The sequence below is a fragment of the Balaenoptera musculus genome, chromosome 11, assembly GCF_009873245.2.
Source record: "Balaenoptera musculus isolate JJ_BM4_2016_0621 chromosome 11, mBalMus1.pri.v3, whole genome shotgun sequence".
NCBI classification, from domain to species: domain Eukaryota; kingdom Metazoa; phylum Chordata; class Mammalia; order Artiodactyla; family Balaenopteridae; genus Balaenoptera; species Balaenoptera musculus.
In genome coordinates, this window is record NC_045795.1 from 25,785,157 (window position 1) to 25,804,364 (window position 19,208).

The window sequence follows — 19,208 nt, forward strand, 5'->3', positions numbered from 1 at the left end:
CAATGAGCTGGGTCATTATTGTCACCTCTTCTCCCTCCCACCTGAACTGTCCTTGGTTTGTCTGCCACAAGCTTTCTTGAAAACCCTCTGCTGTATTTGAGTTCCCATACATGACAGTCTTGCCTTGCAAAGCAGATTAATACAAAATATCAGCCAAAGGTTTGGTATTCCCAGCCCAGATCTTTATCTCAGAATAAAGGGGGGGAATTTATCTCTCATGAGTCATGGGCATTGAGAAGCTGGGAACATTTCACTGGCAGGAGGAGTTGGCAAAAACAGTCCCAGTGGATTTCAAGTTTATTTGACTAATTCTTTCACCACTTGTCAAATGAAACTACTTTTGTTTAGGTGACAAAACAAGCTGTTTCCTCTGCCATTTCTCCACTGAGCGGTATAGGCACTTGTGGCGAACACACATTACTGCTAACTGTTATGATGTTTGCTGTCAAATTCATTTATTTATACAACTGCTGGAAAGAGCCTGCGGCCCATAAGCAGCCATGAAAGATTTCAGAGTCGTGGTGTGGGGTCATGAGAGGGAAAAAAAAAGTCTCCACTGGTTATGAGAAAGGAACTGACACAGGAAACGGTCACATATGGTGCAGATTTATTGTGTCCGGGGTTTCCCATTCAAATCTCATTACAGCCACAGCTCAGAGCTGGGCATGGCATGGCTACATCCATTTCAGTTTTGGCATCCGACAGAATTACTGCTCTAGCTTCACACCGAGGACTGGAGTGGTGATAGGTTTATCACTCGGGGGAGAGAGTGTGCCCGAGTTGTATTTGTAAAGAAGGCTGTTGGCTGTCCCTTCCTTTAATCTAACCCATGGACATCACTTTCTTCAAAGCTGGCAGGCAAAGTTTGCTAGTAAAAAAGAAATAGGAGGGTGGCAAGAAAAGGTGGAATGGGGTGGAGAGTATTGCAAAAGGAATGAAGGGAAACGTAAAGATTGGATGAAAGGGAAACCACCTTGAATTTTGCAGGTTTTAATTTATTTTTGATTAGTGGAAAAAAATAGGTGTCCTGCTTAGAGATGTGTGTGCGTGCATGTGCCCACATACCTATGTCTGTGTGTATACATGTATTTCTTTCTGACCTGTATTTTCTAAAATCACAGAATCTTATGTCCGCGTTTTAGTGTTTTCCTCACCTGTAACTTGTCTCTTTCAAAATCCTTTATTGTGAATGCTTGCAACACTTACAGGTGCTGTTTTAGACTCCTATGAGGCAAATGTCATTAGTTGGAGACGAGGATAGTGCCAAAAAAGGCAAGAGGAGAGTGCAAAAAGTATTTTAAAAAATACTCCTTTTTAAATTATGGCGAATGTAACAGCTTGTATATATTAGCAAGTGTTTGCTCCTGACTCTGCACATGCATCATCACATTTAATCCTGTCCATCAGCCTATGGATTGGGAACTGCTCTCAACCACTTTTACAGATGAGTTACCTGAGTCAGAGAGAGGATACTTATGTAACCTGCCTGTGGTTTTGCAGCTGGAAGGTGGCAGAGCCAGGACGCAATGCAAGTTTCTCTAACAGGAAAACCTGATCTCTCACCCCCAAAACTGGGCTTCCTGAACTTGCATTTACATTGGCTGTTTTCAGAGCAGTATTCACTGAACAAAAATCATAATCGAGACCATACCCATAGGTGTTTGCAGGTAAAATCATGATACAACAAAATAACAAAAACTGGGCTTCCCTGGTGGCGCTGTGGATAGGAGTCTGCCTGCCAATGCAGGGGACATGGGTTCGACCCCTGGTCCAGGAAGATCCCACATGCCGCAGAGCAGCTAGGCCCGTGCGCCACAACTGCTGAGCCTCTGCTCTAGAGCCCGTGCTCCGCAACAAGAGAAGCCCCTGCTCGCTGCAACTAGAGAAAGCCCGCATGCAGCAATGAAGACCCAACACAGCCAAAAATAAAATAACAAAAATGCAAAAATATTTTCTATGACACTTATTTCAAGCAAAATATAGACAATGACATTTCAACATAGTGAAATTATATAAAGTAGTCCTCTCGAATTAATTTGAATGGACTTTCATCACCAAAAATAAGATTATTTTTTTAATATGGAAAAGGAAAAAGGAAAAATGGTTGATTCAGAAGAAAGGTCTATTTGATACATATCTGACCCTCTCCCTCATCTTCATTACCACTGCATTCAAAGTAATTTCATCTCCTGATCAAAGTAACACTTTTTATAAAACGGGAACAAATATTTCAAAATATTCACCAAGAGAACTTAGTAAGGACAGAAGGACCTTTCACAGAAGGCCTTACAGACATCCTTGCTTCATATAACGGTTGGTCTTATGTGGTTTTCCATTTTTCTCACATTAGTTTGAATATGTATTCCCACGGAAAATAGACTCAAGTTCAAGAACTTTGGTGAGATTGCTCAAAAAATGGGCACAGATCCTAGAATCTGTAGCTCCTGAAGTCTGTTAGCCCATTACCCCTATGGATGTGCATTCCTCATTAACAGCCTTTCGTGCCTGTGCAGTATCTTGTCGTTTAGAGCTGTCTTCATGCTCGGACATCTCTCTTTTTTTAATTTTAATTTTTTAAAAATTGAAGTATAGTTGATTTACAATGTTGTGCTAATTTCTGCTATACAGCAAAGTGACTCAGTTATACACATATGTACATTCCTTTTTTATATTCTTTTCAATTATGGTTTATTTCTGTCCTCTCTTGACTCCTGAACGTGGGGAGTCACTTCGCCACGCCAACCACCAGCTGTTAGAGTGTCTTCCTCACTGAGAGTGATACAAGGAGACTCAGCCCCTGAGTGCCACTGCCTAGCAATTTGTGAAAACCAACCTGGAAGTGCCTTTATTTTGAAGCTCCAGGACCCGAACTTGGAATACACTAAATTTTCCAATTTATTGAAATTTAAGTCACTCAAATTACATTTTCTTATAATACTGAGTGTATGGGTATATGTGCAAACATATATACTTTATCTCTTTTACAAGGACGAGAACTACCATATTATGGTCACTAGATATATTTTAAGACCAATAATTCTTGACTCCAAATTAGCAAGGTTGTGTTTTTTGTCATCTGTATGGAACCTGTTATGCACAAGAACGTTACCTTCAATTTACCTTCACTTTACAAATATAACACATGCCCATTCGTTTTGAGGTTTTAAAAAATAATTTTTAGCTTGAATTTCCCATTCCGAAAGAGTAGTTTTTCTCTATTATTGCTAATATGACTAAATACATATTTTCTTTAATATTTCTTTGCAAGATTTCAGTTACTCCATTTGTACAATTAGGAACACAGATTTTGGAGTTTCATTCCTCATAGCCCGAAGGTCTATGACAACCTATATAAATGGGGATAAATTCAACTTGTCTTCACTTTATTTGATCTGTGGCCATTTATATTTGTTAAATTAGAAACAATGAGGTGTAAATGTTGTTTGACAGAAAAGAATTGTAAATGATTTCTTTTCATTTCTTGAAAATAAGAGAATGATTATATATTTTGTTTTTGTCAAAATCTGCTATACTTTAGTGTACCATGAATTGTGAAATCTATCACAAAATGGCTAAAAAGATTACCGAGGGAAATGGTGTTAACCTAGAGGAAAAAAAATCATTAATGTTGATGTATTTCATTCAATTTCAAACATATAAATTTTTCTCTTTTGTTGAAAAGGGGAAGATGGAAGGAATCCATGTGCCTTTGAGTCAAAACATTTATTTTAAAAATACTTCTTTCTTTCCTTCTGATCCATTTTTCTAAATAAAGGATAGAAATTGTTTCTTTTTTTTTTTCCTTTTCTTTTAATTTTTTTTCCTAGCAAAGACGACCCCTTCGGCATATTTTCTTTTCAAATGTGAAATGAAGTGGAAAATCCTCATTTCAAGACAGGAAGGACAAATATTGACACAAAGTTAATAATTGTTAGAACCCTGGAAGCAACCTGAGTGCACACACACTCACACACATTCACATACATACCCACCCACCTTTTCCTCTGCTTCCTCCTTTACCAGGAGTACCTAACACTCCTGCTTTCTGGTTTCTAGGTCCATGGTTTCCAATCTAGGGAAAGGCAGACAGAGCGTATTGTATGTCTAGGATATTTTAGGATGTTAAAGTACACACAGAAACAAGTGCACGTATGCACACATGCACACACACATACAACCTGCTTCATCTAATTTCCCCCACTTAGAGAGGAGCTTCTGGACTTTATCACTGGTCTTGTCCATCTTGAATGAAAGAGCATAGGCCAAGCCAATACTCACCGGTCACTCAGCATTTATTAAGTCCTGTCCACTCTTGCCTTCTGGAAAGGAATGCCCTAGGGCAACTGGATGGCTGCCCCTGACAGGCTGGGTCACTTTATCCATTCACATTGATTATGAAAGTCAGCTGTGGCCAGACCTTGGTGGTTTTTTGTTTTTTTTTTTTTTTCACCCTTCTTCTCTCAGCCCCTCTTACAAGCACCCCTGCCTGGATTTTCATGAGGAAATAATCAGATTAGGCCTTTCACGGTGAGTTCATATGGAGTTCTCTTTCTCCAGTGTGCTACTAACTGAATAAACGTGTTTAGTGGTAAATTGTAAATGACATTATGATTACCAAAGCCAGCATGGGTTTCATTTAAAAGTGATCAGAATTGCAGACCACAAAAATTGTGACTGGCAGATAAGGCCATTTGGAGAAGTCAGAAAAGACAAAAACAAGTGAGAAAGAGAATCATTACTGAAAACTACATCCTTCTCCAATGGAGAGAGGCAGGAGGGAGAGAAACCCAGGGAAGGAAAAGATGGATCGCCGTTTAGAAGGGAAACCAGACTGTCCATGTGGGTGCTGCCAGCTGTGTCTGGGAGAGGGGACATGACGTGTGTTTGCGTGTGCGTAGCTCTCTCCTAAGGAGTTAATGTCAGTTCTCTCCCACAATGAAGAACTGCACCCACGTAGCAGCTTTGGAAACCCAGTGCATTGCTTTCCTGTGCTTGATTTTTGCCTCACATCAAAATTAAAATACTGGAATTGATTAACTCTGAAGATGAAATAGGAAAATGGATGGTCAGATACCAGTAAACCACCATCTCTTAGTCATTGGTAAGTTTTGGAGAAATAAAAGCAAAGTTTCTTATTTATGAACACCAGGATTCCACATTTGGCTACAAAACTACATAATGTGACTTGCTGATAATCTTTAGGCTATTGCCTTTGTTAAATTTGTGGCTATACGTTTATACTTCAGGGATAGTATGTTAAAATATTAAAAAGGCCAAATGGTAATAGAAAAGAAGCAAATGGACTCTCGCCAAATAGGTGACTTGACAAATAACCAAAAACCTTTGTGTGAGTTCCTGTCAATAGACTGTGTTAAGAGAACTCCTGACTATACAACACCCTTCCCACAGGGTTAATCATCACAGCTGACCCCACATCTAAATACAATCCCCAAATGAAGTTATTTGGATTCCATTTTATTTTGCCAAAAGCATAGGTAGAAGTTAAAAAGTATGTTTTTCTCTTCCTCCTCTTCCTCATGGCTGTTACTAAGTAATTGTGTGAATCATAATTGCTGTGAGTCAATTTTTCTATCTATAAACTACGGATAATTAAACTTGCTATTAGAAAGTTTTCGGTAAAGGAAGTTAGGGAAGGAAGAAGGGAAGGAAGGGAGGAAGGGAGGGAGGGAGGAAAGAAAAAGGGAAGGAAGGAAGGATCACCAACCTTATAGCTTGAGGGTATCTTTGTAGTGAGGTCAAGTCTTCCTCTTGGCATTCTAATCCCTGTTTTATCCCATACCCCTTCCAGGTACCATTCCCATGAGTCTATGGACTTCCTGTCAGGTATTTCTCTATCTGAAGCTCTCCCAAGCAACCATTATACATTATTTGCAACAACATGGGATGACCACCTCTGGCCATCTAAGACCTGTTGAAGCAATAACTCAGAGTCTCCCATTGACAAAACTGTGTGAAAGTTTTGTCTTATCAGGACCCCTCTCATAGTTTCCATGCCACTGTTACAGAATATAAGGATATGGTGTGTTTTCCGTAGTATCCCTGCTGCCTCAGTCATTACACCAAATCCACCAGCACATTCTATTTACTATCTGCAGAAGACACATTGTTCTCCTGATTCATTCATAGGTTCATCCAACCTTTTACTCCCTTCCTCCACTTGTTTAATGAATGAATGAATCAGCCAAGAAAAAAATGCTTTGTCATAACAGAATTCTTTTGTGTGTGGACAAATCAATTATGTGATTCAAGAGCAGAAGATTCATATAAATATAATCAGCCATCATTTCAATCTTATGGTTTCATGTGAAATAGTTGGAACTCTCACAGAACGCTATCAAATATTAACATTAATTCAAGGAGCAATTCTCACAATGCCCTTCTGTAGTATACTCTGTTATTGTGATGAGTTGGTTTAAATTGTATTCAAGCTATAGAATAATAATCTTATAACTAGACACCTGGAAATAATAGATAAAAATTATTTGAAGAACAGGAGGTTTGAAAAGGATATTACATGTCAATCAACTAATACATATTAAGGAATTTCTACTGTGTTTGAGGTAGGATGTTAAACCCTATGATAATTTAAATATGAGATATAGCCTTAGGCCTTGAGAAATAACACCTTAAGGACACTGGTTCCTACTGTTTATGTAATTTATCGAAGTACATATAGTTCGTTAGTAGCAGAGAATGATTGAGAATCATATCAACTAAGAGAATAAGTATTTTATTTAGGTACAGTTCCAAGAGTTTAGCAATCTACAGAGGTCACTATGAAAGACCTTATAACTCCTGAATGAGAAGCAGGAAGAATAAAGTCAGAGATCTATAAAACTGGATGGAATGTGAATGATTCATCAATGGCATCAGCATGGCTGAAAAAAATGTGTAAAAAAGAGAGTGAGCAGTAGGTTTAGAAAAGAGGAACTAGTGTGATTTAAGGATATTCCATGAGGAAAGGCTACCTAACTATCTCATTTGAAAATGATATACCTGTAGTAGCGATTGATGTATCAGGGTCTCAAAGCAAAATTTCCATGGCTATTAAGATTGTGCAATTAATTAATTCCCTTCATACTGTTTCCATGCTTTTGAAGATAATTCTTGATTTCACATTAGCGTTTCCATATTATATTACCACAGGGAAAAAACACACTGTGTAAAGGTGACCATTTAAAAAATATTTTATAATTAAATCTCTACTTAAATTAACAATTTAATATTGAATTTAATGAATTCAAGTGCTTTAAGAGACATAGAGCAATTAGAATTTTCCGTTTTGTGTCAGTTTTCAAGGAATCTGCCTATTTCATCGAAGTTGTTGAACTTGTTGGCATAAAGTTTGTTTGTAAGAGTCTCTTAATCTTTGCCTGTAGGATCTGAAGTAGTAATCCTTCTTTCATTCCTGAAGTTGGTGATGTGTCTTCTTTCTTTATATCTTGATCAGTCTAGCGAGGAGTTAATCAATTGGTTGACATTTTCCAAGAACCAAATTTTAGCTTTGTTCACTTTTTCTGTGTTTTTTTGTTTGTTGTCTATTTCATTGACTTTTGCTGTTATATTTATCATTTCCTTTTTTTCTACTTACTCTTGGTTTACTTTGCTATTTTTCTGAATTTGTAAGGGAGTACCTAAGGCATCGCTTTTAGACAATTCTTCTTTTGCAATATAAGCATTTAGCATTATGTTTCCTTCAAAGCACTGTTTTTGCCACATCCCACAGTTTTGATATGCTAAAATTTCATTATCATTCCATTTGAAATATTTTACAGTTTCCCTTATAATTTTGACCATTTTGTTGCTATTATTTTTGAGGTTCAGGTAAACTGTGTGTCCTACTCCTGAAGTAGCATTTTGGTAATTAAGTTTATTGGTACCATAGGCAGCTTTGGCACAGATTTTTTTTTTCTTCTTTCAGCTTTCCGCAGTGCCCTATGACACTCTTTTTTTAAATTTAAGTATGGTTGATTTACAATGTTGTGTTAGTTTCTGGTGTACGGCAAAGTGATTGAGTTATACATATACATATTCTTTTTCATTTTAGGTTATTACAAGATATTGAATATAGTTCCCTGTGCTATACAGTAGGACCTTGTTTTTTTAATCTATTTTATATATAGTAGTTTGTATCTGCAAATCCCAAACTCCTAATTTATCCTTCTCCCTCCCCCCTTCCCCTTTGGTCACTGTAAGTTTGTTTTCTATGTCTGTGAGTCTGCTTCTGTTTTATAAATAAATTTATTTGTATCATATTTTAGATTCCACATATAAGTGATATCATATGATATTTGACTTTCTCTGACTTACTTCACTTAGTATGATAATCTCTAGGTCCATCCATGTTGCTGCAAATGGCATTATTTCATTCTTTTTTATGGCTAAGTAGTATTCCATTGTATATATATATACCACATGTTTATCCATTCATCTGTTAATGGACATTTAGGTTGCTTCTGTGTCTTGGCTATTGTGAATAGTGCTGCTATGAACATTGGGTGTATGTATCTTTTCAAATTACAGTTTTCTCTGGATATATGGCCAGGAGTGGGATTGCTGGATCATATGGTAACTCTATTTTTAGTTTCTTAAGGAGCCTCCATACTGTTTTCATAGTGGCTACACCAATTTACATTCCCACCAACAATGTAGGAGGGTTCCCTTTTCTCCACACCCTCTTCAGCATTTATTGTTTGTGGACTTTTTAATGATGGCCATTCTGACCGGTGTGAGGTGATACCTCACTGTACTTTTGCTTGGCACAGATTTCTTATCATATCACATGGAAGGACGGATGCAGAAGGAGGCTAGATCCTGTTCAAATGTAGTACATCCTACATAGTAATAATTTGATTTTTTTTGTTCCAATCCTTAGGCTACTTAGATGAACATGCACTAAGAAAAATTAAAATATGTAGAAAACAATACAAGACAATTTTGTGACTATTAATTTAAAGTCAAAGGAACTTTTTTTTGTTGGAAGGTAACATATACCTTTGAATTCAGAACAGGAACTACTCTAGGTTCATAGACAGGAAGATTAGGAATAGTGGGAATAGTGAATAATGCTGTTTCTTTAAATGTTTTCATTAGCTGCAGTCATCCTCAACTTGGGTTCTTTTTAATGTCAACACTCCCCAAGTTACTACTTTCCTCTTCTCCTCCTGTTGTATTTCTTTATTCTTCATGTTTAGAGAAAAAGAAAGTATGAGGAAATTATACAGTCTGACATCCAAACTATTTCACAATCTGGTCACAATATACCTTTTCAATTTTAATATACCTCCATAAAATCTCTGTTCCAGCCCCCTCAATCTACCTCTTTCCCATTGACTCAAATATCATTACCCTCTTCTCTCCTATCCTTTTTCCATTATGGAGACCTTAGTGATTATTCCTTTTTCTTAATTACTTTGTTTATTCAGCTCTTTTACCACTTAGCTATTATGCCCGTTATTAACTTTAAATAACATATTATATAACATACACATTTAAATTATATTAAAGAGCTGTATCTTTCCATATTTTGCCCAAGAATTTTTTGCATTCTCACACTTGAATATTCAATAAATGTTTCCTGAGGTTACAGATGATGGTGAGAATGATGGATTGTAAATCATCTTTGAGAGATTGTGGTTCTTATGTCACTTGTTTATTTTCCTTTATTTTATAGGCACATTTAGAGAAGAGCAGAAATGCACATACCGATCGCTGATACAAGGCTACATCTGCAAACAGACTGACCAAGTGATCTTAATTCTTGACAGTGCTGATGCCACTTGGACAATGCAAAAGTTATATCCAGTTGTATCTGTGACTAGTGGTTTTGTTGACACCTTTAGTAGCGTAAATGCCAATACTCCCTGCTCCACTTCAGGGTCTGTATCTGCTTTCTATTCCATTTTACCCACCAAGGAAATCACCAAGGTCTGCTTTGTGGATCAGACTCCTCAAGTTTTGCGTTTTTTTCTATTGGGGAACAAAAGTGCCTCCAAGCTCCTCTTGGCTATATTCTACCATGAACTCCAGAGCCCGAATGTTTTCTTAGGGGAAAGATTCATTACACCTACTCAGGTTCAATCAACTTCCTCACTGCTGAATGGGTCTATTGGTGCCAACTATTTCAGCATCATGGATAACCTCTTGTATGTTGTCCTACAAGGAGAGGAGCCCATTGAAATACGCTCAGGTGTTTCCATTCATTTGGTCCTCACTGTGATGTTTTCAGTTCTAGAAAAAGGCTGGGAAATGATGATCCTTGAAAGACTAACTGACTTCTTGCAGGTTAGCCAAGACCAAATCAGATTTATTCATGAGATGCCTGGCAGTGAAGCAACCTTAAAGGCCATGGCTGACCATAGAGCAAAGAGAAAGCGCAATTGCCCAACTGTGACTTGTGCCAGTCATGATAGAGTTGGTCAACGTAGACTTCTCATGATGGAAATGAGCTCATATAGAGTCCTACCGCCCACCACTATGGAAACTATCTCAAAAGTGATGGTCGTTGAAATTGGTGATCTGCCAGCAGTAAGGAACACTGGAGTAATTCCATCCTTATCAAGTAACAGATTACAGACTTTGGCTCACCAGGTTATCACTGCTCAACAGACTGGAGTACTAGAGAATGTTCTGAATATGACTATTGGGGCCTTACTAGTGACTCAGTCAAAGGGAGTCATCGGCTATGGGTAAGTACTAATTATAATAACTTCTAAATGAGAGCTGATTTCTTGGATGCATATTGCAAATGTCAGTCTACTTACACTGAATCACATAACCTGTCTGCTTTTTAAGATAAGAATAAAAATGTCAAGAGCCATTTATAGACTTAAATTCTCAATTTAAAAATTCTTTATTAAATCTGTATTCTTCATGGTTATTCTATTTCCTGGGTAGATGTAGACATTATATTTTGGTACTTTAAAATGAAAAGCATGGAAGAAGAAATTTTTCTAAGGCAACTTGTTTTCAATATACTTGTTCATTCATTTATCATGTAATGCATATTTAAGCAGTGGGCTAGATTCTGGGTTTGCTAAGGTGAAACAGATATGATCTTTGCCTTATGGGACCAAAACGCTATCTATCACAATTCCATAGAGCTATGAGCTAAAACTTGAGTACTCAGGGTGTTGATAATAATACTGCCTGTAGGAACTGGGGAAGAGACTTATATTTAGGAGCATTTTGGAGGGATGTCCAGGAGTTTACTAAGCTAAAGCCGTGACCCTGATTGGGTTTTATTTAACCTAGGATTATAAAGCCCTGAAAGGATGTCAAATTGTGTGAGGCAAGAACATAATTGCTGCCAACTATGTTTATGGCACAGACCTGTGTAGGATCCATAATATCCTTTTTGCTATGCTATTCTGACTCTACAAGCTTGTATTTTGAAGTTCTTTACCAGATCAATGTTTACTACACACTTCAGAAGTAAATTTACCTGAATATTTCCCTGAGCTTAGTAAATGAAGAAGTACGTGAAGTACACAATAAGGGAAGGCACGTATAAATGACCCTCAATTTTTTTGTACATTGTATTACCCAAGAAATGAATTGTCCAGCCCAAGTTCATCTAAGACATCTGTCACAAGGTCAAGACTGTTAGAGTCCCAAGCTCTAATTTCTAGCAGATACAAAAGAACCAGAAATGATACCCCAAACTGAGATGCCATAATGCTTAGAAAACGTGTATAAACTAACTGTTTCACACATGCATGCTGCTTGGTTATAGAGGACTCAAAAGATTCAAACATGGATATTCCCTGCAAGCTTGTCCTCACCACTGGAAAAATAAGCTCAAACCTGTGCACATTTTGAGTTGATATAGTTGATGTTGGGTCCCTGAAATAGGTAAAAATTATTTAGATTCTGAGCTATATTACTCAATGAAATTTTAGAGTGTTCATATTCTTTTAGGTTATTCTGTTGCTGCTTTTTCACTGTATTTGTGGTAGTGCTAATAAATAAGCAATTAATATTTAATGAGTATGAATTGCTTCTATACAACCATCTCCAGTGGATGTGGTATTCACTATAAAATAAAAAGCAAAACAAAAAGACACACCTTCACATTTTAAGGAATATTCAACTAATACATTGACTGCCTTTTTATACATAGAGCAACATATCCAAATGAAAACTTTGCTAATGTTTATGTATCATATTTTACCTGTCTTTGGTGTTCCTCTTCCTTACAGTACACTAGTATGTATGGAAGATATGGAAAGAAAACTCAAGCAATTTTTTTTTTCTGGATTCTGGTTGATTTGAAGGGCTTTGAGGATTGTTAGCTTAGAATTTAAAAGTACTCCTAGTTGCATGAGTGCTCAGAATCTATTATATCTTGGATGTTTTTACTAACCACTAAACCTTCACCGTGTTATTGATGTAATTATGATATTATGCATGATAATATAAAAATCAGGAATCTGAGAAAAGATGGTGCTAATGTATCTTAGCTTACGTTTAAATATATTTTCTTTCCTTTAGTCCAGTTTCATTTAGATTCCACCGAGTTCTTATGAGCATATTCTATGTATGGGTGACTAGAGAGAAATAGGGCCAGTTCATTGCTAAATTTTATTTAGATTTTACAGTACTGAGCTTTCTTAATAGGTCATCCTTCCAAAATGACTGATTTTTATATTATATAAAAAAAGACTCGATTGGGATTGACATGTATACACTGATGTGTATAAAATGGATGACTAATAAGAAAATAAATTAATGAATAAACCCAAAACAACAACAACAACAACAAAAGACTCAGTGAATATTTAGCTTTTAACTAGAAGGAGAGCAAAGTCAAAGAGTAGAAACAATGGAGATAAAGCAGAGGAAACCCAGGAAAGAGAGTGGACCCAGCACAAGTATAGGTATGCACACATATGTGTGTGGGATATCATCCTATCATGAGCTTCAGAGAAAAGAGCACCTTTATTGCCCACCATCTGTCATAGCCATCATGTTTTCATTTTTGACTCAGGTATTTCTGACTTAATAAGAAACTGCTGAACATGTATCAGCAGTTTCACATTAGTAGCTTTTTAAGTTTCCTTACTCTGTATGAGGAGCACCTTATCAAGCTGACTTGGAAAAGAGAAGAAAACTCGGACAGACAATTGGTGACATGTAGCATCAGTTTTCTGTTGGGATGTGTTATAGTCCCCATCTCTCTCAGTTTCTTTACTATTTTAAGAGAGGTTTCCCAGATATGCAAAAAACAAATCTTCTGAAGCTAAGGAAACGTTGCTTCCTAAGTATATCTGAATAAATCTCTGCAGAATGAGAAATGCCATGTCCTAAGGGACTTAATGAGAACCAGCAAGTTTTCCCATGGTGCTAAGAATTGCACAGTATGGTAAACAACCCTGAAGCCTTGGGCAGATCCCAGGGCCAGCCCTACTTCTTTCAACTTTGATCAGTGTTAACTCGGACTTCCATTGAACTCACTGGAGAGCCACTGACAAGCTAATGAATTGACCTTTAGACGGCAGAAATTAGTCTGAGGACATAGGCCTTTCAGTGGAAACATCTAGGATGTTCTTTAAAGGTTCACTCTTGTAAATAGAGCTGCAATGAACATTTTGGTACATGACTCTTTTTGAATTATGGTTTTCTCAGGGTATAAGGCCAGTAGTGGGATCGCTGGGTCGTATGATAGTTCTATTTTTAGTGTTTTAAGGAACCTCCATACTGTTCTCCATAGTGGCTGTATCAATTTACATTCCCACCAACAGTGCAAGAGTGTTCCCTTTTCTCCACACCCTTTCCAGCATTTATTGTTTCTAGATTTTTTGATGATGGGCATTCTGACCGGTGTGAGATGATATCTCATTGTAGTTTTGATTTGCATTTCTCTAATGATTAATGATGTTGAGCATTCTTTCATGTGTTTGTTGGCAATCTGTATATCTTCTTTAGAGAAATGTCTATTTAGGTCTTCTGCCCATTTTTGGATTGGGTTGTTTGTTTTTTTGTTATTGAGCTGCATGAGCTGCTTGTAAATCTTGGAGATTAAGCCTTTGTCAGTTGCTTCATTTGCAAATATAGCCAGGACATGGAAGCAACCTAAGTGTCCATCATCAGATGAATGGATAAAGAAGATGTGGCACATATATATAATGGAATATTACTCAGCCATAAAAAGAAATGAAATTGAGATATTTGTAGTGAGGTGGATGGACCTAGAGTCTGTCATACAGAGTGAAGTAAGTCAGAAAGAGAATAACAAATACCATATGCTAACACATATATATGGAATCTAAGAAAAAAAAAAAAAAAAGGACAAGAAGAACCTAAGGGTAAGACAGGAATAAAGACACAGACCTACTAGAGAACGGACTTGAGGATATGAGGAGGGGGAAGGGTAAGCTGTGACAAACTGAGAGAGTGGCATGGACATATATACACTACCAAACATAAAATAGATAGCTAGTGGGAAGCAGCTGCATAACAGAGGGAGATCAGCTCGGTGCTTTGTGACCACCTAGAGGGGTGGGATAGAGAGGGTGGGAGGGAGGGAGACGCAAGAGGGAAGAGATATGGGAACATATGTATATGTATAACTGATTCACTTTGTTATAAAGTGGAAACTAACACACCATTGTAAAGCAATTATACTCCAATAAAGATGCTTAAAAAAAAAAAAGCCAATTCAACCCCCCCAAAAAAAAAAAGGTTCACTCTTGTTAATTTAATGGCATTACATGCATTTCAACAAATTGAGGCCATATCAGACATTTACTTATCAAGGGGAGTACTACCTGCTTTCAAAAAGCTACCAACTTCTGCTTTGTGGGGAGAAATGGAGTGCTATTTTTTTTAATTAAATAATATACAACAAATTGGCCTCTCCCAGTCTCTATCCTCCTCTAGAGGCATCTAGATTTAAGTGTCTTCTGCATGGCTAAGTCAGTTTCATGAACCTGTCTTCCATCTTCCAAAACTTTGCTAACCTCTGTTGTTGGTTGCTCTCTCCTCTCCTGCCTTCTTTATCCATGTTGATTTACACCATTTTTATTCATTTTTCTTCTTTTAAGTAATTTCAGTGGAGTAGAGGGAACAGAGATAAACATATGTTCAACCTCTGCTTTTTAAACTTGGGGTTCCCCACGAGTGTCTTATTTTATATTCTGCCTTTTATCTGGAATCCTGGCAGTAGAAATTTGATTTTTGCTCCTTTGAGTTTCTTTCCCTCCTGTCTTTTCTTCTTCTCCCTCTCTTTCTCCTGCTTCATAAAAAAAACCCCACCTCTAAATAATATTCTTTGTCATATAGTAAGCATAAATATATCTGTATCTTTCATGGAAGTTTAGCTATTGAAATGCTAAAGCCATTTGTGGTTGGCAGAATTTCTAAAATGACCACCCAAAGGTGTGCTGCCCTAATCCTGGGAACCTATGAATAGGATCAGATAGCATTTCTATGAAGACACTGTGTTATGTGGCACAGTTGACCTTAAGATGGAGAGAATACCCAGGATTATCAAGGTGGCACAATTACACACAACAGCCCTTAAAAGAGGAGAGCTTTATCCTGCTGTGGCAGAAGAGGAAGGCAGAGAGATTCGAAGGGTGAGAAGGAATTGAAGTGTCACTGCTTTTAGGATGAAAGGCACCACATGAGAAAAAAAATCAGGTGCACTTTGTAAGTACAGAGTGGACCTTGGCTGACAGCCCACAGGGAAACAGGGACCTCCATTCCACAGCCACAAGGAAATGAATTCCACCAACAATTGGAATGAGTTTGGAAGTGGATTCTCCTGTGAGCCTCCACTTAAGCAGTGAACCCCCAGCCAAGCCTGTCTGAACTCTTGACCCACAACCTGAAGATCATAGATTTGTGATATTTTAAGCCACTGAGTGTGTGGAGTTTTGTTTCACAGCCATAGAAACTAATATGCTATCTCACATAAAACTCTTTGTTTATGACGTTGCCATGAACCTTGGACCCTAAAAACAGTTATAGGGAACGTGAGCATGGCTCTGTGGCGGTGTATATCTGTGTGTTTTTGCACCCTTCACATTAGTAGCTTTTTAAGTTTCCTCACTCTGTACAAGGAGCACCTTATCAAGCTGACTTGGAATAGAGAAGAAAACTAGGAGAGACAATTGGTGACATGAGTCTTTTGGTGACATTCAGGCTCATTTAACATCTTCTCTTGTGCAACCTCTCCCTGCCCCTTGGGCACCTGCTTTCTAGGAAACAGCTATTTGGAGTATGCAAGGACAGAATCTTTCTGTCAACACTGGATGATGCTCTTACCAAGACTGGCAGAATATTCATCCGGGAAGGGATTCCCATACTGCTAGCCTGTCTCTTTCCTCCCTCCTGGCAAAACCACAGCTTTGCCATTAAAGAGTGTTTTTGCACCATTTCTTTTTTTCACTACAATACAAATTCACTGACTTTGTTGAGTTAGGTGGATGGCAAAATTATCATAATGGTATTTTATATATGTGGCTTTGTGGGAAAATGAGATGCTCTGCATAAGTAAACTTTCCATTTAATTAAAAATTGTTTATTTTATCACTACATTTTTAAAAAGACTTCATCTCTTAAACTAAAAAATATATATATATTATCCAGCCTTATTAAATGGAAAATAATGTAGACCTTTCACATTTTTATTGATGATTCATGGTCATCATTAAAGCTATCATTCATTTCACAGCCCTGTTACTGCAGTGGTGCCCTTAGGGACCCTTGTTCTTATACTAAATGGCCCCAGACCACTAAATCTTTGATTCTACTTCTGCAGTTTACAGTTTTCCTGCTCTCTTCCTTATAAACAGGAGGAAAATTCTAATCCATTATTGCTGTTGACTTATCTGCATCCAGTAGTTTTCCACCCACACGCACATGTAGTTCTAATTCCAAAATTGAACCAGAACCGTACCACCTTACAATCAATTTAAGATTTATGTGTACAGATGGTGAAGTTGTAGCTAAATATAATAAAGACTCATGAAAACTTACATTTGAATGTTTTTTATTTCCCAAACATTAATTGAACAGTTATTATGTCCAAAAAATTATATGGCTCATATGAAAATCTAGAGATTTAAAAATTAATAGATAGGGAAAACAAACATTTACACAACTGTCTAATAAGAATATGGTATATTAAATCTCATTATTCTATATCTATTACAAGGAAATCATTAATTCAATATGAGCCTGCTTAACCATTAATCTAGTTTTTCATAAAATTAGTATATTTTTATTTTTATAATATTCATTAGCTGGTCAAGGCTTCAACTTACTATTATACTCCCAAGAGTACCTAAGCAGTGTCATGCACCATAAGTGATCGTTAAATACATGTTGCAAATAGTGAAATGTAACCAGTTTGACTTCTCTGCTATTCTAATACTCCTGTGCAACCAATATTCCGTAACAAATCTCTTCCATCAGAAAGATCTTGAGTGATTTCTCTTTTCCTGGTTAGACTATGACTGCTAGGGGACTCCATCACAAACAGGAAATTTTGAATATTTGTGTATGATCTTAAAAATTGTATTCAGAATTTACATTATCCCAGATAAGATATTCATGCTAGATTTATTATAAAATATTATTTTGAACAATTTTCTGACTAAAATACTTAGGTTTTGACCTCTGAGTTGACCTTGTTGGAAGATGTGCCATGTTTATTTTGTGTCTTTATATTCTCAATGCACAGTGCAACCTATGCCTATGGTTACTCAAATCTCAGTTTGAAATGAAATATTCCAAAGAACCATAAGAGTTTAATAATAAGTATTAGAGCACAGCAGTAAGTGCACCAGTTCAAGAGTGTATCAGAACTTGAAGTTGGCCAGTCCAAGATAGGTGGCGGTTTTCTAGAGGCATTTAATGACCTAAGAACAGAGGAAGTGCATGGTGGGTACTTATTGGTCATAGTGTTACTATAGTAACATGTATTGGACGCTTGTAATGTGCTAAGTTTGGAATCACTATGCTATAGTGCCAGAAAGAAACCATGAGATCATAAGACATTTTTTTCTCTCTTAGGAGTTGATGGCAGCTAAGGGCATTTGGCTTGGTTTAACAGGGGGCATGAGGGCTATGAAATATAAATAAAATGGTATGTGTCAGCTCTGAAAGATAGGCAGGAAAGTCATTCTTGCCTTACGGACTCTGTGGAAGAACATTCCTGAGGGACAGAGGTTATGGTGTTGTATTTATCTTTGCCTATCTCATAGTGCCTAAAACAATATTTGTACATAGTGGAAGGGTTAACATTTGTTTGTTAAACTGAACCGAGTGGAGAACTTGCTTTCTTCTTCCAGGGTACAGAATCTCACAAACTCCTCTGAAATTTAAGTTCCCTCATGGCATACCCTAAAAAATTTAATCAAAACATGGGGCTCTTTTATAGGAACCTGACTTAGTAACTTTGAGGAGGCAAAGGCTGAAGAGGAAGTGAGGAAGTATCTCAAAACCCCCCAACCTCACCTCACTGCCCAGGGCTAGCCTTCATCAATATGATTTATTTATTTGTTTGCTCAGTTTGCCATGCAGATAGAAACAATCCCCTCTTCTGTAGTGGAAGCATTTCAGATCTGGCAGATTAAAAAGCAAGAGTTGGAATGAATAGTAGTGATCTCTGAACTGAGACATTTCTGTATTTTCTTGGTCTTTCTCTTTTGCTAGCACTTAAGCATTGAAGGAAAAAAAAATTCTTCCACATACCTGGCTGGCTATTGGAAGCCGTTAAATAGTGGTTAAACTGGGAGGATTGGAGGGAACTTTCCTCCCCCATTTTTTAAAGTTTGGCTGTAGGTCCCTCTGCCTGCAGGCTACAGTCACATTAGCGGTTGGAAATTGGATAACGACAGCACAATGACAAATCCAGGTTGCTTGCAATAAGTTGCTAATCCCTTTGCTTTAATATCGGAGCAGCGGGTAATGATGTTTGGACATCACTCCAGTTTACTGACGACCCCACTGGGGCCAGCAATAGAACCTTACAACTGTCTAACAAGGCGTCAGGTGATTCCCGTCGTCACAGCAACGGACACTGGAATCTAATCTTCCCTCCATCCCTTCTAGCACCCAATAACGCCTAGGTTATATAAGTGGCCCATCATTGCTTGGTAACTTGAATCAATTAACGTTAATTCGCACAATGCTATGATGTATTGTGATCACTTTCATTTCAGGGAAGGGGGAGAAAT

General features: G+C 37.3%; 1 protein-coding gene across 1 annotated transcript in view; it reads left to right on the forward strand.

Moving 5' to 3' along the window:
- The window catches only part of PKHD1 (PKHD1 ciliary IPT domain containing fibrocystin/polyductin), a 432,943-nt gene that overhangs the window by 379,532 nt on the left and 34,203 nt on the right, over nucleotides 1-19,208 (forward strand). The window contains 1 exon segment of the mRNA XM_036869192.1: nucleotides 9,695-10,709. Within this exon segment, the coding sequence (XP_036725087.1) occupies nucleotides 9,695-10,709 (1,015 nt within the window).